Consider the following 27,646-nt stretch of genomic DNA (forward strand, 5'->3'; position numbering starts at 1 on the left):
ACCATGGATCATTCCAGACTGTGGGTTATGTTCCCTGTCCAGCAGATGGAGTTAGAACCAAAAATTCCCAGGGGAGGACCTATATAGCCTCCCTCGCCTCAGTCCTCAGTAACTGGACTAGCAAAGCCAAGACGAGAAGAGACAGAACCAGAGGAATCAATCTCAAAAATAACAGCTGTAAGTGACAGCAACTAACTTGTACTCAAAAAACTGTAACTGAGAACTTGCAAACAGCACTGTGTTCAAAGACACAGCTCGCAATAACTAGAGATACAGAGTGAAAATATTGTGAAGACAGGAAAGCAGGGATGGCCCACAAAGAACCCCCAAAACCAGGGAGGGGTCTGGAATGATCCATGGTACTACAGGAACGAAAATTAGCAGGTAAGGAATAATTTTATTTTCCCTGTACGTACCAGGATCATTCCAGACTGTGGGATGTACCAAAGCTTCCCCATCATGGGTGGGTCGCGGACAGCCCTGCCCATATGACCCTGTCTCCAAGCTGACTGTGAGACGGTGCGCGAATGTCTAGACGATAATATCTTGCGAAAGTGTGGAGAGACTTCCTTGTGGCCGCCCTACAGATTTCCTGAGAAGAAACTGCAGAACTTTCTGCCCACGACGTCGCTTGAGCGCGGAGAGAATGCACCTTAACAGCTAAAGGTGGAGACTTACCCACTCCGATGTATGCGGCTATAATCGCTCCTTTCAGCCAGCGAGCGATTGTTTGGATGCCATGCAACCCTTCCTGGGTCCCGACCAAAGGACAAACAAATGATCGGAGAGTCGAAATTCATTAGTGACCTCCAAATAATGTATCAAAGAACTTCGGACATCCAACCGACGCAGGTCAGAAGAATCAGAGGATAAAAATGACGGAAGCTCTATCGATTGGTTGAGATGGAAAGTCGAGACCACCTTCGGAAGAAAAGATGGAACTGTCCGCAGGGATACTCCCCCTGGCGTGAAACGAAGGTATGGCTCCCTACATGATAGAGCTTGTAGTTCAGAGATCCGACGTGCTGAGCTGATCGCCACCAGGAAGATGGTCTTAAGGGTGACATCCTTGAGTGTGGCCGAAGTCAGAGGCTCTAAAGGCGGTGCACATAGAGCCCGGAGTACCAAATTGAGATTCCAAGAAGGACAAGGTGGTCTAATTGGAGGCTTCAAGTGTTTTACCCCCTTTAGAAAACGTAGGATATCTGGATGTGAAGCCAGGAGCTCCCTGTCATTACTACGTAGGAAGGCTCCCAACGCCGCCACCTGCACACGAAGAGAATTATAGGCAAGACCCAACTCCGGACCAGCATGTAGGAAGCACATGTGTCACAGAGGCCTGCGTTGGTAGAATCGATTTTGACTCGCACCATTCCTCAAAAACCTTCCATACTCTGACATAAGTAACCGACATGGATGTCTTCCTAGCTTTCAGGAGTGTGGAGATGACAGATTCTGGATATCCGCGCCGTCTCAATTGATGCCTCTCAAAAATCAAGCCGCAAGACAGAAGCGATCTGCCTCCTTGAAAAATATTGGTCCTTGGCGAAGAAGACGTGGCAGATGACTGAGCTGAAGAGGGCCGTCTACTGCCAGATTGAGAAGATCTGCAAACCATGGTCGACGAGGCCACTCTGGTGCAACTAGGATCACCGGACCTTGATGCGTCTCTATCCGTCGGATAACCTTGCCCACTAGAGTCCACGGAGGAAAGACATACAGGAGACACTGTCGAGGCCAGGGAAGAACCAGCGCGTCGACTCCTTCCGCGCCGCGCTCTCGCCTGCGGCTGAAGAACCGGGCGGCCTTTGCATTTGTCGCTGTTGCCATTAGATCCACATGGGGTCTCCCCCAACGCTGTACGATCCTTCGCAATGCGTCCTCCGAGAGTTCCCACTCTCCGGGATCCAGGTGTTGTCGACTGAGAAAATCTGCCTGAACGTTGTCCACGCCCGCTATGTGCGAAGCCGCTAGCCGCTGTAAGTGTAGCTCCGCCCATGTCATCAACTCGGTCTCCAACGAGACTAGATGGCTTCTGGTGCCCCCCTGGCGATTGATGTACGCCACTGTGGTTGCATTGTCCGAAAGAATCCGAACCGCTCGACTGCGTACCAGTGGGTAGAACCCCTGCAGCGCTAGACGGACTGCTCTGGTCTCCAGCCGATTGATGGGCCAAGTGGACTGTTCCATCGTCCATCGGCCTTGGAGAGACCTGTCCTGACAGACCGCCCCCCAGCCGGTGAGACTGGCATCCGTGGTGACGACCACCCAATCCGGGTTCTGTAGAGACACTCCCTGAGCTAATTGTTGAGGGTCCAGCCACCACTGTAAGCTGAGCAAGACAACATCCAGGATGGGCAGTACTGCTTGAAAATCTCTCGACACTGGGTTCCATCGCAAAAGCAGAGACCTCTGGAGAGGCCTGAGATGAGCGAAGGCCCACGGAACCAAATCGATTGTTGAGGCCATGGTTCCCAGTACCTGGAGATAATCCCACGCTGTGGGAGCAACTAGTGCCATGAACCGTGTTACCTGAGCACGCAGAGCCCGAGCTCTGTCCGGGTGCAGAAATACCTTGGCTCGGCTGGTGTCGAAGTGTGCTCCCAGAAAATCCAGCGATTGGGACGGTATCAGTTTGCTCTTTGAGAAATTGACGATCCATCCCAGAGACTGAAGAAGCTGTACTACCCTGTCTACAGCACGGTAACCCTGCGTTCTCGACTTCGCCCGAATGAGCCAGTCGTCTAGATAGGGATGTACAAGGATACCCTTCCTTGCGGAGCGCCGCCGCCACCACCACCATGATCTTGGTGAAGACACGCGGAGCCGTCGCCAGACCAAAAGGGAGAGCACGAAACTGAAAATGCTGTCCCAAAATCTTGAAGCGTAAGAAGCGCTGATGGTGATGGATTGGGATGTGAAGGTATGCCTCTGTAAGGTCCAAAGAGGCCAAGAATTCTCCTGGATGCAAGGCTGCTAACACTGAACGGAGCGTTTCCATACGAAAACGAGGAACTCTGAGACACTTGTTGACTGTCTTGAGATCCAGGATAGGTCAAAAAGTGCCCTCTTTCTTGGGAACCACGAAGTAGATTGAATAATGTCCTTTTCCCAGTTCGGAGGCCGCTACCGGTACTATTGCCCCCAGCTGTAGCAGACGATCGAGAGTCGGTCGGACTGCTAATTGTTTGAGACGGGAGCCGCAAGGAGAAAACAGAAAACGATCTCGGGGTTCGTGTACAAAATCTAATACGTAGCCTTGTCTTAAGATGTCCAGCACCCATTGATCCGACGTAATTTGGGCCCACTCCTTGTAAAAGAGAGTAAGGCGACCCCCCAGGTGGGGGATCCCCTCTTGGGTCCTTCTGGCATCATTGTGAAGCCTTCGAGGAAGGACCTGCCCCTTGAGTATCCTTACCGTGGCGGCGCCCCCGAAAGGACCGGTTCCCGGTGTGTGATCGTGTAGAAGGAGCCCGAGGTGTCTGCTGTCTAGTAGGACGCGACCTCCGTTGATTCCAGTACCTATTTCTGGAGGAATAAAAAGATCTAGAAGAACGTGGACGATCTTCTGGTAGCTTGTGCACCGCATTCTCATTAAGAGATTTGATGATCTGATCCAAATCTTCCCCAAATAGGCACCTACCCTTGAAAGGAAGGGAACTCAGGCGCATCTTAGACGAAGCATCTGCCGCCCAGTTGCATAGCCACAAAAGACGACGAGCGGACACCGCCGCCACCATGGAACGAGCGAGGACCCTTAACAGATCATAAAAAGCATCAGCTCCATAGGCAACCACCGCTTCAAGTCTATCAGCCTGAATAGTCTCTGCCTGTGGCAAAGATTGGGAAGTGAGAAGCTGTTGTACTCAACGCAGAGCTGCTCGCTGTGCTAGGGAATTGCAGATAGCAGCCCTCATCCCCAACACTGAAACTTCGAAGATACGCTTGAGGTAAACCTCGAGCTTGCGATCCTGGACATCCTTCAACGCCGTCCCGCCTGTGACCGGGATGGTAGTATGTTTCGTGACCGCGGATTCCGCTGAATCAACAGCAGGAACCTTAAGAATCTCCAAGAAGTCAGTGGGGAGAGGGTATAACTTTTCCATGGCTCGACCGACTCGAAGATTGGCCTCAGGAGTATCCCACTCCCTTGAAATCAATTGCAAGATGTTGTGATGCGTGGGAAAAGCTTTTGCTAGAGGTCGTAAGCCCGCTAGGAGAGGATCCCCTTTCTTAATCTTCGGATCCTGAGCCACAGGATCCGGAGGAGGGTCAATGTCCATTTCCTGGAGGATATGGGGGATGAGATCATCCAATTCTGCTGCTTGAAAAATACGGAGGACCCTCGGGTCGTCACCTTCTACCTGGGCCGCCAGGGAGGGATCATCCGCATCTGGATCTTGCCATGGATCCCCTGACGGTTGTTGCAGCAGTAAAGGAACCACGGGGGGGGGGCTGAGTGGACCCCGCACCCCCTGTGGGCAAAGAAGCCCTCCCTAAGGGAGGGTCTGCCGTCGAAAGCTGTGCCAAGCATGCCAGTTTGGGGAGAGGGGGACCCCAAATTCCAAGATTCGGATCCCTACTCTGTAAAAATGCCTTGTGCATTAAAACAATGAATTCTGGCAAAAAAGCGGGAAGTGCTGATGAGGGGCCCCCCCGAGACATCGTCCCCTTGCCTGCCCTGGTCCGTTGTGCTCCGAAACTCCATACTGTTAGAGGAAACCTGGAGAGGAGCGTCGACATCCTCCTCAGAGAGAGCTGCCTCCGAGTCAGCTGAGAAAATGGCCACCATTCCCGCGCCGAGGGGAAACGGGGCATGCCGCTTCCTGCCAGCGCGGTCCGATTCTCCTCCAAGCTGCCTACCAGGTAAGCCATACTCCCCCTCAGGAAAAGCTGAAGAAAATCCCTCTGAGGTCTGCTGAAGCCCGTGCTGAGCTCCGGAGCCGTTCGGCGATTTTTGCATCGCGGCGGGAGGGAGGGGCGGCTGCGGCGCGCAGCAACAACTGAAGCGGCGAATTAATAAAACTCTTCGGCCTCCGGACCCCTCACCGTCCCCAAGAGACCGTCGGGGAAAAACGCCCTCCCGACGGTGAGCAGCTCCGGGGAATGGGTCGTCGCAGAGCTGCAGGGCGGGAACTCCAATCACTCCCTGAAAGGGATGAGGAGAAAAGGAAAACTCCGGGGCTAGGGGGAGCGGTCGGCACTACAGACTTTCACCCCTCATAAATTCCTGTACCTACCAACGACTGTAAATGAAATAAAAATAACACTTACCACACTCTAGCCAGGCAAGGAAGAGGAAAAAACATAGAGATAGGAAGAGAGAAATAAAGTGACAGGCAAAAAACACAGCCTGTCAGCAAGTTCCTGACTGGAAAACAGTGTCTCTCTTTGAACGGAGTGGTCCTGTCAGAACACTACAGAACCTATCCCTTAGAAGAAAACCTTTATCTAATATTATTTAATTGATTCCTCAAAGAGAAAATAAAACTAGAAAAGTGCTGGGGACCACCGTGTCCCCTGCTCAGTCTGCTGGAGTTAGAACTATACTGGGGATTGAGGCGAGGGAGGCGTGGCTATATAGGTCCTCCCCTGGGAATTTTTGGTTCTAACTCCATCTGCTGGACAGGGAACATAACCCACAGTCTGGAATGATCCTGGTACATACAGGGAACCTTTTAATCTGTTTGTGCAACAATGGCAGTGGTTATGAGGGATCTACAGGTTTTTGTTTAAGAAGTTGGAAAGGTGTTTACAGCTCTAAGTGGATGCCCCTATATTTTCCCTGAAAAAAAAAAAATGGTCCTCAAGCTTGTCCAAGCAGTTCTGTTTATCACGATATCCACAATGAATAGTCAAAGTTGTTCACATCTAATCTAAAAACCAGCTAGATTTGAATATATTTTTTAAAACTGATAACCAGACCTGTTTAAGGGTATCAAAGGAACAGATTGGGCAACCCCTTGCACAGAAGAAAAAAAACTGTTTGCAAAATGTAAAAGCAACCTAGATGCCAAAGAAACATGGAAGAAATGTTCTACATTTCTATTTAAAAAAAAACAAAACTGGGGCGTACTCCTGCAACACCATATTTGCTTCCCATTTAAAGTGAAAAGGGGATCCCACTTAGAAAATAGGTTTCAAAAGGAAATCAAATTGTAATATTTACCCCTGTGGACTCAGGTCCAAAGAATCATCCCTGCTGTGCTGTAAGCTAGGAGAACCTAAGTCTGCGGCTGCATTACTTGCAATAGTGGATGTTCCAGTGCTTATTGTCGATGTACACAGTGTTCCTGATCCATTAGTGCATGCCTTTGGGGGGCTTGTTAGCAAAGCCTCTGATTCTGCTAAATTTTTTACTTGATGCATCACACCTTTGAATTACAAAAACAAAACAAAAAAAAATCCTTAAATACACAGTTACATCAACATAAAATAACTTATTTTCAAAGCAGCCCTTGAGATGTTAAAAACCATTGTTCAAATGGGGCATTAAGGATGCATGAGGGTATTTATCACTGCTAGGTTTTAAGTTAGCAGTTAATAGGTTTGGAATCACTTTTGTAACTTCTGAGTACCATGGCAACGACATGGAAACAATGCCCTTTGCTTTTATAACAATTTCCTAAGCAATTTTAAGAATGGTCTTGAGTCAGACAGAATACAATTTGAGTTTCACAAGCTAATTCACTCTGCAAGTAGAAAAAAAGCTACTTGTAATGCTGATTTTCTGAACATCCAGTGTACATTCACCATTTCTAGGACTTCCAAACATGTATGAGCCAGACCCAGGAATGGCTAAATGTTGGACATTAAGGAATTCCAAGTTCAAGCTTTTTTGAGATTTATTTATTTAGGCATTTTTATATACCGAAACATATTGTATACACCTCATGTCGGTTTTCATAATTTAATGGACAGTCTTTTAAAGACATATCCTAAAATCATTCAAGTAGAAATAAAACAACTAAAATAGAAATAAAATAAAATACTAAAATAACATAACCCTATTAATAGTAAAAGCATGTAAAATTATATCCTAATCATTCTAAAATAACAAAATACATAGAATTCACTCAAAATCAAACTAAAAATAGGATTAAAATACATATTATACATGTTTACATGTCACAGGGGAAGTCACTAAAAGGAGATCATGACAATCAGGAAAGTCAACTTAAGAAATATGAGCAAAATTACAAGTACTGTTTGCAAGACAAATCTCACTAAATTAAAACAAGTTTAAAAGAAAACTCATGCTCAAAATTCAAACCCTTATATTGTCAAGTCAGGCCAGCATGGCTGGATAATTTTAGACCAAAGGGGTCAAACTAGTATTAGTGCAGAAGGATAACTGCTACCACTAGAAATGTGCTTTCTAAAGCAACCTCCCTAACTCCACTGTGAGAATGTACAGCTGACAGTAATAACTATTTCTAATGCAAAACTAGAAAAAAGAAATTCAAACCACAGTGCTTTAGGCTATCACACCACCACATTCAGATTTGAAACTTTTTTTTTTTAATTTGATGACCATGAAAGCCAAATTAAATAAGCACCTTATTCACCTACATGGACCTTCAACAAGTAGCATTGTGATGCAGCCACAAGCAAGCCATTTATTCCCAGGGAGTCAAAAAAGAGCAATTCAAGATTGTGGTGTTATCAGTGCAGAAATATCTGCACTAAGATGGCAATCTCCCTTCAAAATACGAGCTCAAGGTCAACAATCTTTGATACTATTAAACATAATATCCCTGGACTACTCTATTCCAAAATTAAGACACTGAATGGTATCAACTTTTAGAAAACCAGAACTACAGATCCCTCTTCTTCCAGTAATCAAATTGGCTATCATTAGGCAGGCAGATTCCACAATCCTTTTCAATCAGAGAAACTATGTAGGATGGTGTAATTTAGCTCAAGATCTCAAAACAAAAGTGTAAAAGTACAGTTGCTTACCTGTGACAGATATTCTACTAGGACAGCAGGATGTTAGTTCTCACATGTGGGTGACATCATCCAATGGAGCAAAGAAAACTTTTGTCAAAGTTTCTAGAAGCATTGACCAGCCTGCTACTATCCGCGTGTCCAAGCGAGGTCCCCCTTCAGAATCGTAACATAGCAAAAATATGAGCGAAAATAGGAAACAATCCTCAGGAATCCCACCCACCTCCCCATGAGGTTGGATTCACCTTTGGTTCATTAACATCCTACTGTCCTAGGAGAAAACCTGTTACAGGTAAGCAACTGCGCTTTCTCCTAGGACAAGCAGAATGGTAGTCCTTATGTGTGGGCGAGTATAAAGCTCCAGACTGCCCTATTCAACTGGAGAGACCAACAGCAACCAAACAACTGCAGCGCTGTAGGTAACAGGGGACGGTCCGGTTCCCACAAAGAGCATGAGCAGAGAGTTGGGTTCAGGGCTGGAACAGATTACGCAGGATGGACTGACTAAAGGCACTATCCTGACTGCTATCCCTGTCTAGACATTAATGAGCCACAAACGTGTGAAGAGAACTCTAGGTTGCGGCCCAGCAGATTTCAGCGATGGGGACTGCACGCAATTGAGCCACCAACGTCGCCATAGCCCTCACAGCCAGTTGGACAAGGTCTGCTTACCCACCACCACCTCCAGCCTGTTAGAGTCAAAGAGCTGGGTTGTCTACCTGTGGCTCACAGTGCGATCTAGGTAAAACACCCCTGGGTGGGAATGAGGCCTCGGAAAAAAGTGGGTAAAACGATGGACTGAGGTGGAAATCAGTCACGACCTTGGGCAGAAACATAGGATGCGTACGCAATACCACATGATCGTGGAAGAATTTCATGTACAGTACGTATGTAATCAGAACCTGAAGCTCACTGACCCTACGAGCTGAAGTGATCGCCACCAGGAATATGACTTTCCAGGTGAGGAACTTCAGGTCACAGGACTGCAGCAGCTTGCAAGGAGGCCGCATCAGTCTTACCAGGACAACATTGAGGTCCCAGGACACCACCGGATGTTGAAGAGGAGGCTTCAATTGGAGGAGACCCCGCATGAAACATAGAAGTGACGGCAGAAGAAGACCAAACGGCCCATCCAGTCTGCCCAGCAAGCTTTCACACCTATTTGTTTTCATACTTATCTGTTACTCTGACCGCTGAGGTCAGGGCCCTTATAGGTATCTTTTTGGTTCCAATTCCCTTCCACCCCCACCATCAATGCAGACAGTAGTGCTGGAGCTGCATCCAAGTGAAGTATCTAGCTAATTGGTTTGGGGTAGTAACCGCCATAATAACCAAGCTACTTCCATGCTTGTTTACCCTGCCTGTGCAATTCAGTCCTTGTTGGTTGTCTGAATATAAATCATCTTTTCTTCATTCTCCCTGCCGTTGAAGCAGAGAGCTAAGCTGGATATGCATTGAAAGTGGAGTACCAGGCTTATTTGGTTTGGGGTAGTAACCGCCGTAACAAGCAAGCTACTACCATGCTTTTTTGTGGATGCAAATCCTTTTTTCCACATTTCCTCTTACCGTTGAAGCATAGAGCAATGTTGGAGCCGCATTAACTGTGTGTATGTTTATTGAATAAGGATATTTATATCCAGGTAGTAGCCGTCATTCCCGCAAGCAAGCCACCCCCGTGCCTCTTCTCTTCATTCACATCCTCTAGACTTTATGGATCCACAGTGTTTATCCTACACCCCTTTGAAATACTTCACAGTTTTGGTCTTCACCAGGGCGTTCCAGGCATCCACCACCCTCTCCGTGAAGAAATACTTCCTGACATTGGTTCTGAGTCTTCCTCCCTGGAGTTTTAAATCGTGACCCCTGGTTCTGCTGATTTTTTTGCAACAGAAAAGGTTTGTCGTTGTCTTTGGATCATTAAAACCTTTCAAGTATCTGAAAGTGTGAATCATATCACCCCTGCTCCTCCTTTCCTCCAGGGTGTACATATTTAGATTCTTCAATCTCCCCTCATAAGTCATTCGATGAAGACCCTCCACCTTTTTGGTCACCCTTCTCTGGACCGCCTCCATCCTGTCTTGTCCCTTCGGAGATACGGTCTCCAGAACTGAATACAGTACTCCAGGTGAGGCCTCACCAAGGACCTGTATAAGGGGATTATCACTTCCCTTTTCTTACTTGATATTCCTCTCTCTATGCAGCCCAGCATTCTTCTGGCTTTAGCTATCGCCTTGTCACATTGTTTCGCTGACTTCAGATCATTTAAAGACTATCACCCCAAGGTCTCTCTCCTGCTCCGTACATATCAGCCCTTCTCCCCCCATTGAATACAGTTCTTTTGGATTTCCACACCCCATATGCATGACTCTGCACTTCTTGGCATTGAATCTCAGCTGCCATATCTTTGACCACTCTTCCAGCTTCCTTAAATCCTGTCTCATTCTCTCTACTCCTTTCGGCGTGTCCACTCTGTTGCAGATCTTAGTGGCATCTGCAAAAAGACAAACCTTACCTTTTATCTGTCCGCAATGTCGCTCAAAGATATTGAACAGGACCAGTCCCAACACCGATCCCTGCGGCACTCCGCTTAACACCGCTCTCTCTTCAGAGTAAGTTCCATTTACCATCACACATTGTTTTCTGTCCATCAACCAGTTTGCAATCCAGGCCACCACCTTGGCACTCACTCCTAAGCTTCTCATTTTATTCACCAGTCTCCTGTGCGGGACCATATCAAAAGCCTTGCTGAAATCCAAGTAGATGACATCGAGTGCTCTTCCTTGATCCAATTCCTTGGTTACCCAGTCAAAAAAGTCAATCAGATTTGTCTGACAGGATCTTCCCCTGGTGAATCCATGCTGCCTGTGGTCCAGCAATTCTCCCGACTGTAGATAGTTCACTATTTTTTCTTTCAACAGTGACTCCATTACTTTTCCCACCACCGAGGTGAGGCTGACCGGTCTGTAGTTACCAGCCTCTTTCTCTGTTCTCACTCTTGTGAAGCGGGACCACCACCGCTCTTCTCCAATCACTCGGCACCACTCCCGTTTCTAAGGATCTATTGAACAGGTCACACAGATGACCCGCCAGCACATCTGAGCTCCCTCAGTATCCTGGGATGAACCTCATCAGGCCCCATGGCTTTGTCCACTTTCGTTTCCCCAGCTCTTCCCATACATTCTCTACTGTAAATGAGTTACATCTACTCCATACCCCTCCAGTTTCTTGTTAACTAGCGATGGTCCTTCTCAGTGAACACCGAACTGAATTATTTGTTTAATATTTCTGCCATTTCTTGGTCTCTCTCCACACATTGACCCTTTTCATCTTTCAATTTCACTATACCACTTTGGACTTTTCTCCTTTCACTGATGTATCTGAAAAATATTTTGTCACCTCTCTTTACCTCTTTGGCAATCCTTTCTTTTGCTTGACTTTTTGCTGTCTTGATTACTTTCTTCATCTCCCTCAGTTCTACTAGATATTCTGCATTGTGCTCCTCACTTTGGGATCTTTTATATTTCTTGAACACTGTTCTTTTAGCCTTTATTTTGTCAGCCACCTCCTTTGAGAACCAGATAGGTTTCATTTTCTTTTGCTTTTCTTTACTTTTCTAACATATAGATTAGTTGCCTTGGTAATTGCTCCTTTTAGTTTGGCCCACTGTTCCACATCTCTCTTGTTCTCCCAGCCTACTAGTTCTTCCTCCAGGTACTTCCCCATTTCATAAAAGTCTGTTTTTGAACTGCAAAACTTGGGTCTTTGTGCTTCTTTTCCATATACTTTTTGTGATATTAAACCATACCGTATTATGATCACTGGTGCTGAAGTGGGCACCCACCTGGACATCAGAGACATTATCTCCATTAGTGAGCTCTAAATCAAGTATAGCCCCCTCTCTTGTGGGTTCCATTACCATTTGTTTGAACAAAGCTTCTTGCACGGCATCCACTATTTCTTTACTATTGTTAGATTCTGCAGATGGGATTTTCCAGTCTACATTCGGCAAATTAAAGTCTCCAATGATCACCACTTCTCCCTTCTTTCCCATCTTTTGGATGTCTTCAACCAGATCTCTGTCCAGCTCTTCCTTTTGGTTTGGAGGCCTGTAAACCACTCCAATAAAAATGGATGCCCCATCTTTTATTAGGTTGGCCCATAGTGCTTCTTCATTGCCCCATCTTCCTTGCAGCTCAGATGCTTGGATATTGTTTCTGACATAAAGAGCCACTCCGCCCCTTTCCTATCCTCTATCCTTCCTTAACAAGTTATAACCATGTCTCTGTGACAGCAACAACGTCCAAGTCTGCCTCCTCCATTAGGGCTCGCAGATCTGGGATTTTATTGCCCAAACTACAAGTATTTGTGCACATAGCTTTCCAGCTTTCATCATTCAGGTTACTGTTGTTCCTGGATTCCTTTTGTGACTTTAGTTGAGTTTTGTTATCCACTTCACCCTTTCCCTTCGCAAGATTAGTGCTTCTGATGTTAGATTCATCCAGCACAATGGTTACTGATCTGGAATTTCTGTATGCATTAGGTTTCTTCTCTCTTTTCAGACAACACTTTAATCTTTTTCTCAAGAACTTCTTCAGTATTTAATACAGAGAAACAGCCCACTAGGGGCTGGACCGAAATGGGCATGCCAGCGACACCTCGATAAGCGCTGACAGCACTGAGGTGCACTCTGACGGAACTGGTCTGGAGCCCAGACTCTGACAGGTGCCACAGGTAGTCCAGAAGCCAGAGAGAGGGCATGAGAAAGGGTCTAACCCATGCCATCCACATCAGATGGAAAATCACTTCCATTTTGAGCTGTAGGACTTAACATAAGAACATGCCATACTGGGTCAGACCAAGGGTCCATCAAGCCCAGCATCCTGTTTCCAACAGTGGCCAATCCAGGCCATAAGAACCTGGCAAGTACCCAAAAACTAAGTCTATCCTGGTTGAAGGTTTCCGGGACTCCACTAGAACCCAGGAAACACAATCCGAGAGCTGTAATGGCTGGAGGACTACACGCTCAACATCCAAACTGTGAGGGCCAGTGCTCGGAGGTTCAGATGGAGCAGGATGCCCTGATTCAGTGATATAAGGTTGGGCACCATCTCCAGCCAGATGGGTGTTTGCACTGATAGGTCCTGCAGAAGTAGAAACCAAACCTGTCAAAGCCAAAGAGATACCATGAGTATCATTGCCCCCTTGTCCTGTTGAAGCTTCGACAGAGTCTTCGAGAGAAGCTGTAGAGGGGGTACGCATACAGGAAGCCCTGCCCCCAGTGAAGGGAGAAGGCATCGCAGACCGGCTGGTTGTTCCCGGCCAATAGGGAGCATAATCTGATCACTGTGGTTGTGAGTGGAGGCGAACAGGTCCACGACCGGCGTATCCCATCGGCGGAAGAGATTGGCTGACACTGCTGGGTTGAGACACCACTTGTGTGGTTGGAAGGACTGGCTGAGGCAGTTTGCCAGCACACTGAGGTGATCTGGCAGGTAGGTTGCCTGCAGATACTTTCCTTGGGACAGGGCCAGACTTGCACCGCTTCTTGGCAGAGGAGGAACAAGCCCGTGCTGCCCTGTTTGTTGATGTACCACATTGCGACCTGGTTGTCCATCTGGATCAGAACGTCTGTGGATGACAACTGATCTTTGAACGCCCACAAGACCTACCATATTGCCCAAAGATACAGAACGTTTATCTGACTGCGGGCTTCGGCTGAGGTCCCAGAAGCTTTGCATGCGGAGGCCGTTCGTGTGGGCTCCCCACCCCTGCGGGGAAGCATCAATGGTGACAGTGACCTGGGGCGGCGCGAGCTGAAAGGGAAGGCTGCGTTCCAGGTTGGAAAGGTCCTTCCATCAAGCCAGAGATATCCTCAGAGGGTCTGTGACAGTGACAGGAGTCTCTAGATCCTGAGATGCCTGCCGCCACTGGGACTGCAAAGCCCACTGTGGGGCTCATATGGGGCAGGCCAAGGAAGTCACATGGATGGAGGCTGCCATATGGCCCAGAAGGCAGAGCAGAAGGCATGCTGGCACCTTCCTGCTGTTGCAGACCTGGGTAGCCAGCAAGACAAAGGCGATCGCCCGATCCCTGGGCAGAAAAACTTTCGCTTGTGCAGTGACCAACCTAGTGCCTATGAAGTCTGAGGAAATGGACACAGGTGCGACTTGGGGAAGTTAATAACGAAACCCACTGTCTGCAGGGTCTGCACCGTCAAAAGCCAGAGCCTAAAAGGCTCCGGAGTGAGTCGCTCCTGACTAGCCAGTTGTCCAGGTATGGAAACACATGGACCGAGCGACGCCTGAGGTAGGCAGCCACCACCGCCAAGCATTTGGTGAAGACACAGGGGGCCATTACCAGCCCAAGGGCAGCACTTTGTACTGGTAATGTGCATTCCCCACCACAAAGCCGAGGTACCTTTGGTGGTTGGGGACAATCGCAATGAGTGCATATGCCTCCTTGAGATCACGGGAGCAAAGCCAGTCTCCTCTTTGAAGGAGCGGGATCAGCGTGCCCAGAGAGATCATCTTGAATTATTTTCTCTTAGGAGAAACTTGTTCAACGCCCTGAGGTTGAGAATGGGGTACAAGCCACCATTCCTTTTCAGAATGCGGAAATACCTTGATAGAACCCTTGGCCCTGCTAATGGCGAGGGACCGGTTCCTGGCGAACGATGGAGAGGACCCAGCGGTCCGATGTTCTCTTCCTAGTAACAGGCGAAGCTGAGGAGCCTGCTGCCGGCTGGGGGAATCGAACGTCAGGGGTCTGACTGAACGTAAGAGCCTGCTGCCAACTGAAATGCTCCCTCGCCGCCAGTCATAAGTCCATGGCTGGGGCTGCTGGGCAGCCGGTTGGGGCCTAGATGCCTGCTGTTGGCGCCTAGATGCCCGCTGTTGGCGGAGATGACCCCTGGAACTGGCGCGAGGCAGACGAGTCCAAGCGGCCAGAGGATATTTCCTGTGCCGATAAAAGGGTTTCTGAGAAGCCGGCCTGGAGGGTTTCCTGGCTGAGGATGGTCCTTCTGAGGCACTAGTGGACAGATGCTGAAGGGTATCATGATGGTCCTTCAGCTGCGCCACCGCATCCCGGACTTTATCCCCAAACAGATTCTTGCCTATACAGGAGAGGTTGGCAAGTCTGTCCTGGACCTCTGGTCGGAGATCAGAGGCCCAGAGCCAAGCCATGTGTCTGGCACCGATGCTCATGGCGGCTAAGCGGGCTGCCATCTCAAAAACATTGTAGGTGGAATGCACCTCATGTTTTCCCGCCTCCAGACCCAGCGAGGCAAGGCAGCAAGGACTTCCTTCTGTTGCTGGGGAAGACCCTCCGCGAAATCTTGTACTTGTTTCCAGAGATTGCAGTTGGACTGGGTCATATAAAGTTGGTAGGTGGTGATGCGGGCAACCAGCATAGCACTTTGGACCATCTTCCTCCCCCGTGTATCCAGCTCCCTGTGCTCACTTCCCAGAGGAGCTGAGGCATGGGTACAGGTATGCTGGGCCCTTTTTTTTTTTTTTTTTTTTTTTTTTTTAAGGCAGACTCCATGACCACAGACTGGTGGGGGAGCTGTCTCCTATTGAACCCCACAGCCTGTTGCAACAAGTAGGTGGCATCAGCCTTTCTGTTAATGAGGGACACAAATGGGGTGCTCCCACATGGGGAGGAGGAGTTATTTGAAAATATTGTGGATTGGAACCACCACAATTTCCTTAGGGGCGTTGATGAACAGGACGACTTCCAGCATCTTGTGGCTCACATCCTCCTCCATAAGGAGCTGAAAGGGAATGGCCTCGGCCATAGCCTTGATAAACCCCGCAAAAGACAAGTCCTCAGGTGGTGACTGGTGCCGGTCCTCTGGAGGAGAGGGCTCCAAAAGGGGGTCGTCGGAATAATCTGACGACGAGTCTGTAGAGTCATCACCTCAGGGGTCATAAGGCCACTCTTCCTCACTAGGACCCAGATGCCGTGGGTGAGGTCCATGAGGGGTATATCAGCCCTGGGCTCCGAAGGCTTTGGTGGCCGAGGGCACCGATGGCAAGGAGGAGATTACTGGCTGCGGTAAGCTGGAGGGATCCGGCAAAGGCTTGGGGAACTGTGGGCGAGGGAACACTGTACTGGCTGTATCTTCCTCCTCCTCTGATACCGAGAATCAGGATCGCCTGCCAATGGGGCGAGGGCCCTTCGGGCACCGGCTGCGTCTTAGTCTGCCGAGGACGTCCAGACGCTCCAGCAGTGGTGCCAATATCGAGAGCGGAGGCTCAGCACTGGTATGGGTGCCGGTGGCAACGGCAGCTCAACGCTTTGCAGTGCTTTGAACACCACTGAATGCACCCTGTGGTCTAACTCCTCCTGGAAGTCCTGGGTGGCAAGGATTGATGGAGGGGAATGAGGCATCACTGGCTCTTCCTCGGGCTTCCAAGTTGGCATGATGCCCCGCACTGGTGTCAGTGGAGAACGCTCTGGTTACCGGGTGCACCAGAGGATAGGGCCTCCAATAGCCAGTGCCACTTTGATGGTGGCTTGGCAGCCGCTGATGCCACTCAGGAACTGTGCACTGATAGTGACCAGGGTCTATGCTTGCAGGATAGTTCCCGGTGCTCGGCCCGGTCTTTCCCTGGCGCCGAGGAAGCAATGACCCAGAGGTCTGGGACAGCAGGGAGATAGAGAAGCAATCCCCCTCTCCCCGATCCTTGGAGGTAGTAGCTAAAAGGGACAGCAAGAGAAAGCATGTCGGCTGGCTCCCTGCAATCTCTAGGTGTCGAAGGGACCTTCACAGGCGTAGAAGACTTCGGAGTCCCAAAACGTTTCTCCATATTATCGAGGCACGCACAACACCCTTTGGGTGTCATCTGATTGCACAAACTGCATCCCTGGATAGTGTGTGAGGCCCCCAGGCAGAGGATGCAAACCTCGTGTGGATTCGTGATGGACATGGTCCGCTAACACTGGGAGCATAGACGAAAACCTGTTGATGCCATGAAAAACACCCAATGTGCGGTCGATGACAGACACCATGGGGTGGAGAGAGTTGGGAATCGACCGCAAGTTTGGAAAAAATAGCCAAAAATTGACCTACCGTACTGAGGGGGGCACAGACCATGAAGGCGGACCCAACGAAGATTTGGAAAACTACTCGAAGAATCAAGAAAAAAAGCTGAGAAAGTTGGAGCTCCAAGGATCGTGAGGCAACTGCACTGAGGAAAAGAAGAGACTGAAGCGGGACATCGCGTGGACGCGCAGATAGTAGCGGGCTGGGCATTATTACAGAGCATAAGGTTTCCATGTGAAAATGAGTCACCTTCAAGTGACGATTGACCCTCTTGAGATTCAAGATGGGATGAAAGGAGCCCTCCTTCTTGGGCACAACAAAATAAATTGAATATCACCCAATACTTTCTTGAGATGTGGGCACCGGAACCACAGCCCTCAGTCTGAGGAGCCTTTGCAGCGTGAACTCCATTGCCTCCTTCTTCTGTGGGGAGTGGCAACGGGACACCATGAAACTGTCATGAGGAAGCTGTGATATTCCAGTGCATACCCTTTGCATATCACCTCCAGGACCCACTGGTCCTACATCATCTCGACCCACCTCCGATAAAAGAGAGAGACATCCCCTATTTCCTGTTCCAGAAGGTGGGTCAGTAAACCTTCATTGGAAAGCTCGGTAAGGTCCACCACCCGAGCCTTCTCCTCTCTTGGGCTACAGGGAACGAAAGGACTGAGCTACAAAAGGCCAAGTCCGCTGAAAGGTAGTCCCCTCTGTAGGGACAAAAACACCTGGAAGTCATTAACATCGAGAGTCCAGAAAAATGTGTCCCCTCTTTTCTTGTGATGTATACTTCCTTTTAAGTTACTGTATCTTGTTTCTTAGACTAATAATGTACAATTTTATACTTCATGATGCATTTTCCTGATTTATATCTTTGTAAACTGTTGTGATGTAAATATGAACGATGGTATATACATTTTTTTAAAATAAATAAAAATAAACCCCTCATACCAAAGAGGCGTTGTAACTGTTTCTTATCCTCAGACAACAGAGGCACTGGAGACTCGCCCCACTTACTGGCCAGTTTCTCCAACTTGCTCCCAAACAAGAGCGAGCCTTTAAAGGGCATCTTGGTAAGACTGGCTTTGGAAGCTGTGTTAGCTGACCAATTCTGCAACCAGAGTTGACACGTAGCCGCTATCACCAAAGCCACTCCTCTGGCCGAAGTCCAGACCAAATCACAGTCTGCGTCTGCTAAAAAGGTAACAGGCACATCAACATGGCATTTATATGTGATGAGCGTTATTAGCTACGCTCTGGTTTGGACATGTTGATCCCCTTATTGCATCAGGGGTTATGGACATATCCAAAATACGTGTCCAACTATAGGTTAATTTGTGCGCTAACCTGAGTGCACACTATTGTATCAACCTGAAACTGACTGATTGCACACTCTCCAAACAGAAAAGTAGAATGCATAGAGACCTCTTTAGATCCAATATTGGTCTGAATGTTCTGTCCTTTTATGGATTAGGGCATGCTGGGCATGCTAAGTATGTCTAATCAAAGTTCCAGAAACTCTGTCATAAGTTTTCCATGCCAGGTTCCATCTGATGATGTCAACCATGTGTGAGGGCTAACATCCTGCTGTCCTAGGAGAATACCTGTTACAGGTAAGAAACTCTGCTTTCTCTTATTTTAAATGTGTTACCTAGTAACTTCATTGTGTGTCCCCTAGTCTTTGTACTGTGATAAACACCTGATTAATGTTTACTCACTCCATGCCACTCATTATTATATAGACCTCTATCATATCTCCCGTCAGCTCTCTCTTCTCCATTTTCTGCAGTTCATACAGGGTATAACCTACAGGACAGTTCCCAAATTATTTTCCATTTCAAAAAAAAAAGAAGCTTTCACCCAATATAGGTGATATAGGTTTTTCTCAATCTTATTTATTAGCTTTTCTATAACTACGTTCGTATTAAACATCACATCGGTTTACAACTTAATATCAAATGCACAATTAAAAACATTTGAATTTCCAAATACAAGTCATAGAAGTAAAATACATAAAATACTCAATAAAATGTTTAAATTAAAAGTGAACTAAATAAGAACATATTAAAGTCTTAAAAAAGATAAAACATTTAAAACCATATAAGAACAAAATTTAAATCTTAAAAGAGCATCTAAAAATAAGAAAGCTTAGAACTTTTTAAGCAGGAGCTTAAGGAATTATAGTTATGGAAATGCTTCTTGAAATAACCAGGTTTTGATTCCTTTCTTGAAGGTTATAGTGTTTGCTTCAAGTCTTAGGTTTTGTGGTAGGGAGTTCCATAATTGTGGACCAGCAATAGATAATGCGCTCTCTCTCACTGAGAGACTTCTAGGTCTCCATTTATGGACCATGAGAATATTTATGAAGGGAGTAGCTGTGACTTTTGAGGAAGGGGAAATTCATTCTGTAGGAGAGGAAGATTCAGTTTTTAGACTTTCCATAAGGATGAGGTTGCAACATTAATTTCACATGTAAACCCCAGATTGAGATCCAATTATTAAAGGGGTTCGCAAAACATCATGGTCTTTCCCCCTTCATTCTGAAATAGAAAATATTAACTGCATGGGAGTCGCCACAGTTTAGACTCAGCTTTCAGAAGGACTTTGGTCTATGTTCACTTCCTCATAATGATTTAGAACTACTACTCCTGATGCCAAGAGTGGATGCTATGGACTCAAAAGGGAAATGAATTGGATCTAGCAAATCAAATTCAGGAAGTTTACATGATCTCACCAAGCAGAACACCCATAAAAAAAATTGACAGTCAAAAACCACCCTAATCAAGTTGTTGATGTTGAAGGTAATATGCCCTGTGCAAACTAAAGGATGCGTTGATCCCCTTATTGCATCAGAAGTTGTTGATGCTAACCTGAGCGCACAATATTGTATCAGCCTGAAAATGCCTGATTGCACACACTCCAACAGAAAAGTAAAATGCATAGAGACGTCTTTAGATCCAATATTGGTCTGAATGTTCTGTCCTTTTATGGAATCACGAAATATAAGGAATAGCATCCTTTAATGATAGATTACAAATTAATTGAAATAGGTCTGAAATTTCATTTTTTATTTCTTTCAGAACCCTTGGGTATATACCATCTGGTCCAGATGATTTACTACTCTTCAGTTTGTCAATCAGGCCTACCACATCTTCCAGGTTCACTGTGATTTGGTTCAGTTGATCTGAATCATCACCCATGAAAACCTTCTCTGGAATGGGTCTCTCCCCAACATCCTCTTCAGTAAACACTGAAGCAAAGAAATCATTCCCGCGATGGCCTTATCTTCTTTAAATGCTCCTTAACCCCTTGATAATCCAATGGTCCAGACTCCCTCACAGGCTTTCTGCTTTGGATATATTTACTGTGGCCTCTATGGCCAACATCTTTTCAAATTCTCTCTTAGCCTGTCTTATCAATGTCTTACATTTAACTTGCCAATGCTTATGCTCTATCCTATTTTCTTCTGATGGATCCTTCTTCCGATTTTTGAATGAAGATCTTTTGGCTAAAATAGCGTCTTTCACCTTACCTTTTAACTATGCCAGTAACCGTTTTGCCTTCCTTCCACCTTTCTTAATGCATGGAATACATCTGGACTGTGCTTCTAGGATGATGTTCTTTTTTTTTAAACAATGTCCAAGCCTGTTGCACACTTTCTACCTTTGTAAGCTGCACCTTTCAATTTTTTTATTTTTTTTTTTATTTTATCAAAGTTTCCCTTTTGAAAGTTTAGCACTAGAGCCATGGATTTACTTATTGTCCCCCCTTCCAGTCATTAATTCAAATTTGATCATATTATGATCACTATTGCCAGGTGGCCCCACCACGTTACCTCTCTCACAAAAATCCTGCGCACCACTGAGAATTAGATCTAAAATTGCTCCCTCTCATTGTTCCTGAACCAATTGCTCCATAAAACTGTCATTTACTCCATCTAGGAACTTTACCTCTTTAGCATGCCCTGATGTTTCACTTACCCAGTCAATATTGGGGTAACTGAAATCTCCCATTATTACTGGTCAATTAACCACTTGTAGGGGTTGAGCGACCATTGGTGGGGTCTGAAGGCTTGACTCGGTCTGTATGACATTCTCTGTTCTGGCCAGCTACATGGCCTGGAGCACTACCCCGTGGGATGAAGTCCAGGACCAGATATGGACTGCTTCCTGACACAGGAGGTACAACCCAATGTCTCCTTGCTTATTGACATAACACATGGCTACTTGGTTGGCTGTTTGGATCAGGACAATTTTGTTGGATAGCCAATCCCTGAAAGCCCACAGAGTGTACCTGATCGCCCGGAGCTCCAGGAAGTTGATTTGACACTGTGCTTCCTGAGCGGACCATAGACCCTGGGTGCGGAGCCCCTCTACATGGTACTTCCTCTGGCAGTAGAAACATTTTCTTTGCCCTTTCCTTGCAGACCTCCTGGCTGAGAAGGGCGGGTCTAAAGTGCTGGCAGAAAGTTGTTGGGAGGGTCTCATGTTGATCCTGCAACTGGGCCACCGCGTCCCTCACCTTATCCCCAAGAGGTGTTCTCTTCAATGCATGGCAGGTCAGCGAGTCTTTCCTGTACCTCCAGTCAGATCCAAGGCCCATAGCTATGCCATTCTGTGGGTGCCGATTACTGCTGCAGAGACTCTTGATGCAGTTTCAAAAACATTGTAGATGAAGCGCACCTCGCTTTTTTCCGCACTCCAGGCCCTGATGCTCCAACAACAGAAAGGTGTCTTGCTGCTGTTGAGGCAGCTGCTCAGCCACCTCCTGCACCTGCTTTCAGAGGTTGTGAGAGTATTAGCCCATGTAGAGCTGATAGAAAGCAATGTGGGCAATGACCATAGCCCCTTGAAAATCTTTCCTCCCAAGGTGTACAGTGCTCTGTGCTCTCTCCCTGGGTGCACTAAGGCTTGGGTCTGAGTGCGCTTGGCCTTCTTGAGAGTGGATTCGACCACTACTGGTTGGTGTGCTAGCTAACTCTTGTTGAGTCCGGTAGCATGTTGGACGAGGTAAATCCCCATCCCACCTTCCTGTTCTCAGGAGAAACTGTGAGGGGGTGCTTCCAAATCCTCAACAGCAACTCCTTAAAGATCTCGGGCACTGGAACCACCACTGTCTCTTTAGGAACCTTCACAAACTGGAGGATCTCCAGCATCTTGTGCCTGGCGTCCTCCTCAGTCATGAGCTGAAATGGGATGGACTCCGCCATCGTCCACACAAATCCTGTGAAGGTCAGGTCCTCAGGAAGAGACCTTTGCTCCTCCGGAGGAGACTGCTCTGAGGGGAGATCTTCCAAGTCCTCTGAGGAGGATTCCAGTGTCAACCCCCCAGGGGTTATAAGGAGCCTCATCCTCACTGTAATCCACAAGGGATGGGCCCCTAAGTGCTCGGCCTTCATCCAGAGGCGCCACCCCGGCAAAGCTGGATAGGGGACTATAGGCCGCGGGGCCATCAGCGGCATCGATGGGGCTTCCTCGGAGAAGGAGTCGGCAACACCACCACATCGGTCGGGGGAAGCATCGGTGCCCTGTCGGGCACCAATGGCTCCCCAGGAACCGATATGTAATGCAAAAATGAAGAAATGACCCCACACAATGTTTATTAAACAAACTTTTGAGATACTAATGAGAAAGTATAATTAAAATAGTGGTGAGAAGTGGCATAGATTAACAACACTATTTTTTTTAAAAAGAATTTTAAAACTTGCTCAAAGGTATGTACCCTTTAAACTCAGACATAATAACCAGACACATTAAAATGCTAAACAAGAACAGCATGTGGTAAGTACTACAGACAAAATTGCAAGAGTAAGTTTCAGAATTTTTTCAATAAAGTGTTATTAATCTATGCCACCTCTCACCACTATTTTTAATTATACTTTCTCATTAGTATCCCATTAGGTTGTTTAATAAACATTGTGTGGGGTCATTTCTTTTTTTTTTTTGCATTATATATTATATTACCCCTTTAGCCTATTACTTTGGTTGTCCCTGGGAACCAATACCAGCTGGGTCAGCAAGACACAGATGAGCACATCGAGATGCTCTAGCAGCGGTTCCAGCAGGGAGAGTCCGGGACCGATACAGTCGACGCCACCGGCTTGATGCCCCAAAGTGCCTGATCGACCGCCAGCTGGACTCTGTGCTCCAACTCCTCCTCAAAAGCTGCTGATGCCAAAATGGACTGGGAGGTAGGTGTGGCCAGATCTTCCTTGGAACCTAGAGGTGGATCAGCAATTGACACTAGGACCGGAAGAGACCATCACAGGCACCTGGCATCAATGGAGGACAGGCACTTCTCACCATGGGGTTACTTCAGGGGTATCACGGCAAGCAACCCGAGCCTGGCACCATGCATCGAAGGCAACCGGTGCCGATGCTTCATTGGTTTCCCTCAGAGCTCTACCCAGTTTTTTCCCGGTGCTGAGGTCAAAGACGACAAATCTGATATCCTCAACCTGGAGGAGACAGATGGGGTCAGACCCTGGCGCTCCTATCCACTAACAGCACCGATGGAACGGATGGCCCTGCTGAAATTGATGGCTCAGTGTCCATCGGTGCGGCTCCATGGTCCTTCCATGTCAACGCCACGAATGCCAGTGCCTCGGACTTTCTCGCCCCGAAGAGCTTTTCCATCTTGTCAAGGTGAGCGCGACGTTCTTTCAGGGTCATTTGGTCGCACATATAGCACCCCTAAATGTCATGCAATACCCCCAAGGCAGAAGAAACACACTTCGAGAGGGTCCGTAATGGACATGATCTTTGGGAACTGAGGGCATCGGTGAAAACCCGACAAGGCCACGGTAAGGCAAACAGAGAAGCGAAAACGACAAAGGAAGCGGCAGGCGACTGACGCCAGTGGGCACAGAGGCACTGCCGCCACAGGGGAATGGAGCAAAAGAACACTTACTGCACCGACAAAAAACATGACTGGGAAGCAAGAGGGAACAGAGGGACCCACACCAAGAAAAATTGCAAGACACCCCGAAAAGGATTGGCGAAAAAATTTCTAACACTTTTTTTTTTACACACCAATTTTAACACAAGCTCAGAAACCGTGATGCGAAAGCTCCGCGGAAAAAAAAAAAAAGAGATTGAAGAAGGACCCTGTGTGGATTAGGGCATACTGGGCATGCTCAGTATGCCTAGTTAAAGTTCCAGAAACTTTGACGTAAGTTTTTCGTGCCAGGCTCCATCCGATATCACTCATGTGTGAGAACTACCATCCTGCTTGTCCTAGGAGAAAGTATTTCTTTTACTCAGTGTTGCCAGAGGATGTGGTGAAAGCTATTAGTGTAGCTGCATTTACAAAAGGTATGGATAAATTCCTGGAGGAGAAGTCCATTAACCATTAAGGTGCAGAAATCCACTGCTTATTATTGGGATAAGAAGCTTGGAATCTATCTACTTGGGATTCTGCCAGGTACCTGTGACCTGGCTTGGCCACTGTTGGAACTAGGATACTGGGAATTTTATATTCTTTGTGTTATGTTTCTTCACTAGGCTTTGTATTAGTATGAAAAGCCTGAAGGAAATTTGAAAAAACCTGGGTAGATTTCTCTAGTAGTGTGCATGTTAGTATCTACATCTGAATCCAATGCCTGAATGATTCATGAGTTAAAACTGGAGGTTCAGCATTTTTTTGTTTACCAGTGCTGCATTGAAAACCATGGTGATTTTCAATATGGCCGCTTTTCCATCAATAACTGGCTTCTAAGGAGCGTACATTAGACCCGCCTTAAAGTCCAGGACCAGGCATTTAGCCTGGTCCACCTTCAGTCATAAGGAAATCCTGTTGCAGGGTGTTTCCCCTAGGGGGAAGGATAAGATGCCAGGAGTCAGAGGAAAAGGGAGGCCCCAGAGAAAAGAAGAAAGCATAGGGAAGGCTAACACTAAGTTGCTGTAAGTTGCATTTCTGTCATTTGCGTTTGAAAACTGCTAAGGTAAGCAGAGCTGTTTGTTTATTTTTCTGTAAATAATAAAAGGTTTGAGCGAGAACAGCCAGAGTCGAGCCTAAATCTGTCCTCTAGCCAGCCAAATACTGATCACAGAATCATACTGCTGCATCAAAATCACCAGCAACTCCTTCAGCCAGCGGTATAAATGAAGAACTTGTCCCAGCCTCTAAAGCCTTATCTCACTTGTTTGAGCTGGTTTTGCAACTTACTCAGAGTCATTTTCATCATGGAGGCAAGTTGGACAGCGAGCAGACTGCACTTGTGGATCATCTGCCGCTGCAGGAGAGACAGTAGTAGCTTTGCTCTGACACTGGTACCTTATAACACAAGGGGTTTTTAAGATTTAAACACTTACTCTCTTGGGAACAGTTAATATGCAGTTGCTGTCAATCAAAATTCACTTTTATTTACTTACCTAAGCCCTCAGAAAAAATTTGCTTTTGTTTGAGAGAAAAATATAAAGAGGAAGGGGAACAGTAACTTTTAGAAGATCCTCATCTTTTTCCTTTAAATCCCTAATTTAAATTTCCTTGCCAGCTCTACCAACAGCCTCAGTGGAACTGGGAGATATCAGTATTAAGGCTCGTAAACTCTAAATCAAACAGGTGCCTGGCCCACAGAGAGCTATATAAATTGCAGATAAAGCTACACTTCATATTTGAGCTATTAATTCAAAAGGTTAATGAAGACGGTTTTGGAAATTCCGGTTGCACCACCAGTATATGCCTTCCGTCCGCTGGAGGCAAAAAATACTGGCTTTAACTGTGCTGCACCATACGTCAATAGTGATGCCACAGAAAAAGTTATGTGATCTGCCTCCATCTGCTGAAGAGGAACATAACCCAATTGTTTTGGACTGGTGTAGCAGGATGATAAAAGAATACTAGCTTAACCAGTTCTGTACATAGCATGTGTTAGTAGTGATGTCAATTTAAAAAAAAAAAAAAAAAAAAAAAGGGCTAGTGATCTTCTCCACTGGCTGGAGAAAGGGCAGACTCAAGCATTATGGACTGGTGTAGTAGTAAGACAAGGAATTTACAGTTAATAGCTAAGGGAGAAAACTTCAAAGCACTATATAAAAAGATATACTCAAATTGCAGAACACTGCATTTTATAGTTAGGCTTTAAGTGTAACATGAGTATAAAACATGTGCTGAACTTCAGTGCACATTTTCCTTACTTACACACAAATAAAAAGAAAAGTTAATTTCCAATGCAGTAAGTTAGTTTTTAAACATAACCTAAAAAAGAGCACAAAAAAAAAATGAAAAGGACACAAATTACATCTAAAGCACACAAACCATGATTTAGGAACAAAGCTTGGTTTATATGCACGTTAAGTGTATATAAGTCATGCTTCATGTGCACAAACAATTTAGGATAAACCATAATTTCTGGGCATAAAAGTTATGCATACAAATCAAGTCAGGAGCATAAGCTGGCTCATAAAAGCTGTTGGCACAAAGCATATATCATATTTTATGCAAATAAATGCCAAGTATATGATCCTGACACTACGAACTCCAGGTAGGTACCGAAAACAAATACTAGCCCCACAAACTTTACTCCACCTCTGACCAGGAGTCAAATTTCTAGCATTAAGAAAACATGAGTTACGTCTATGTATATCTCTGTGGTGGGGAATAACAACTAATGCCTTGTTTATCATGAGATTTGCACAAAGGAGCATTATTCTATGCACATATTTTCACTCAGAATTACATGCACATTTCTTCTGTGTTTTGCCACATCAGGAGTACAGTTCTATGCACAAAAATGTGCACAGAATCACACACCAATCAACATGTGTGCACAGCCTAGTTCATGTTAATACAATGGGGCCTATATTAAACTATTATCCTCACTGGAAAATATACAGCCCGAATTATTTTAAACTGCATAATCATTGGAAAAACTTCAGGAACTTGTGTTTGACAAAAACTAAGTAATACACTTTTGGTATTCCTTTGTTTACTATTTTGTCAAACATACATTATAATTAAAATAATATCAACTACCCACAAACCAATTTTGGTTTTAAATAACTTGCAAGGTTTTCTTCACTGAAAAATCCTGTTAAGACACTTTTTGATTGATATACCACTAATTTTATAGGAAAGCTATATATCAGAAATAAGGAGAAATGTATTCTTATCTGATAATTTCCTTTCCTTTAATCCTGCTACATCAATCCAGATGTATGGATCATCTCTCTCTGACTAGCAGATAGAGACAGAGAACACAACTTTTTCTGTGACATCACTAGTAGTTATGATGGTGTAGCTCTAGCAAGAAGCCAGTACTCTTCTGTTGTCAAAGCCATGGAAAAAAAAACTAAGATTTAAACTCAAATATGCACATAATTCAATAACTAAACAAAAGGATTCTCCAAAGAAAAAATCCTTCCACATTTTTTTTTTAAATAAATGACGAGGAAGAAGAGAGGAGGTGAAATGTAAACGTCCGGTTGACTCACCGCTTCAAAGACTGCACAGGTCCAACTTCCTGGGAGGGTCCTAGACTGGTGACGCAGGAGTCAAGGAAAAGAAATTATCAGGTACGACTAAATTTCTCCTTCCTTTTCATCCTTCTACACCAGTTAAGATGTGTGGGAAGAACCCAAACCTAATTAATCTGGGAGGGAGGAAGTTAGGGCTATTCTGAGAACACTAGCTCCAAAGGCTGCATCC

At 46.2% G+C, this 27,646-nt stretch overlaps 1 protein-coding gene across 20 annotated transcripts in view; it reads right to left on the reverse strand.

The window, feature by feature from the left end:
• Positions 1 to 27,646, reverse strand: part of TRIP12 (thyroid hormone receptor interactor 12) — a 495,519-nt gene that overhangs the window by 139,748 nt on the left and 328,125 nt on the right. For all 20 annotated transcript variants that reach the window (XM_029615415.1, XM_029615414.1, XM_029615411.1 and 17 more), the window contains one exon: positions 6,170 to 6,374. In XM_029615415.1, coding sequence (XP_029471275.1) covers positions 6,170 to 6,374 — 205 coding nt within the window. The remainder of the gene's footprint in view (positions 1 to 6,169; positions 6,375 to 27,646) is intronic.

Source organism: Rhinatrema bivittatum, chromosome 9, assembly GCF_901001135.1.
Source record: "Rhinatrema bivittatum chromosome 9, aRhiBiv1.1, whole genome shotgun sequence".
NCBI lineage: Eukaryota > Metazoa > Chordata > Amphibia > Gymnophiona > Rhinatrematidae > Rhinatrema > Rhinatrema bivittatum.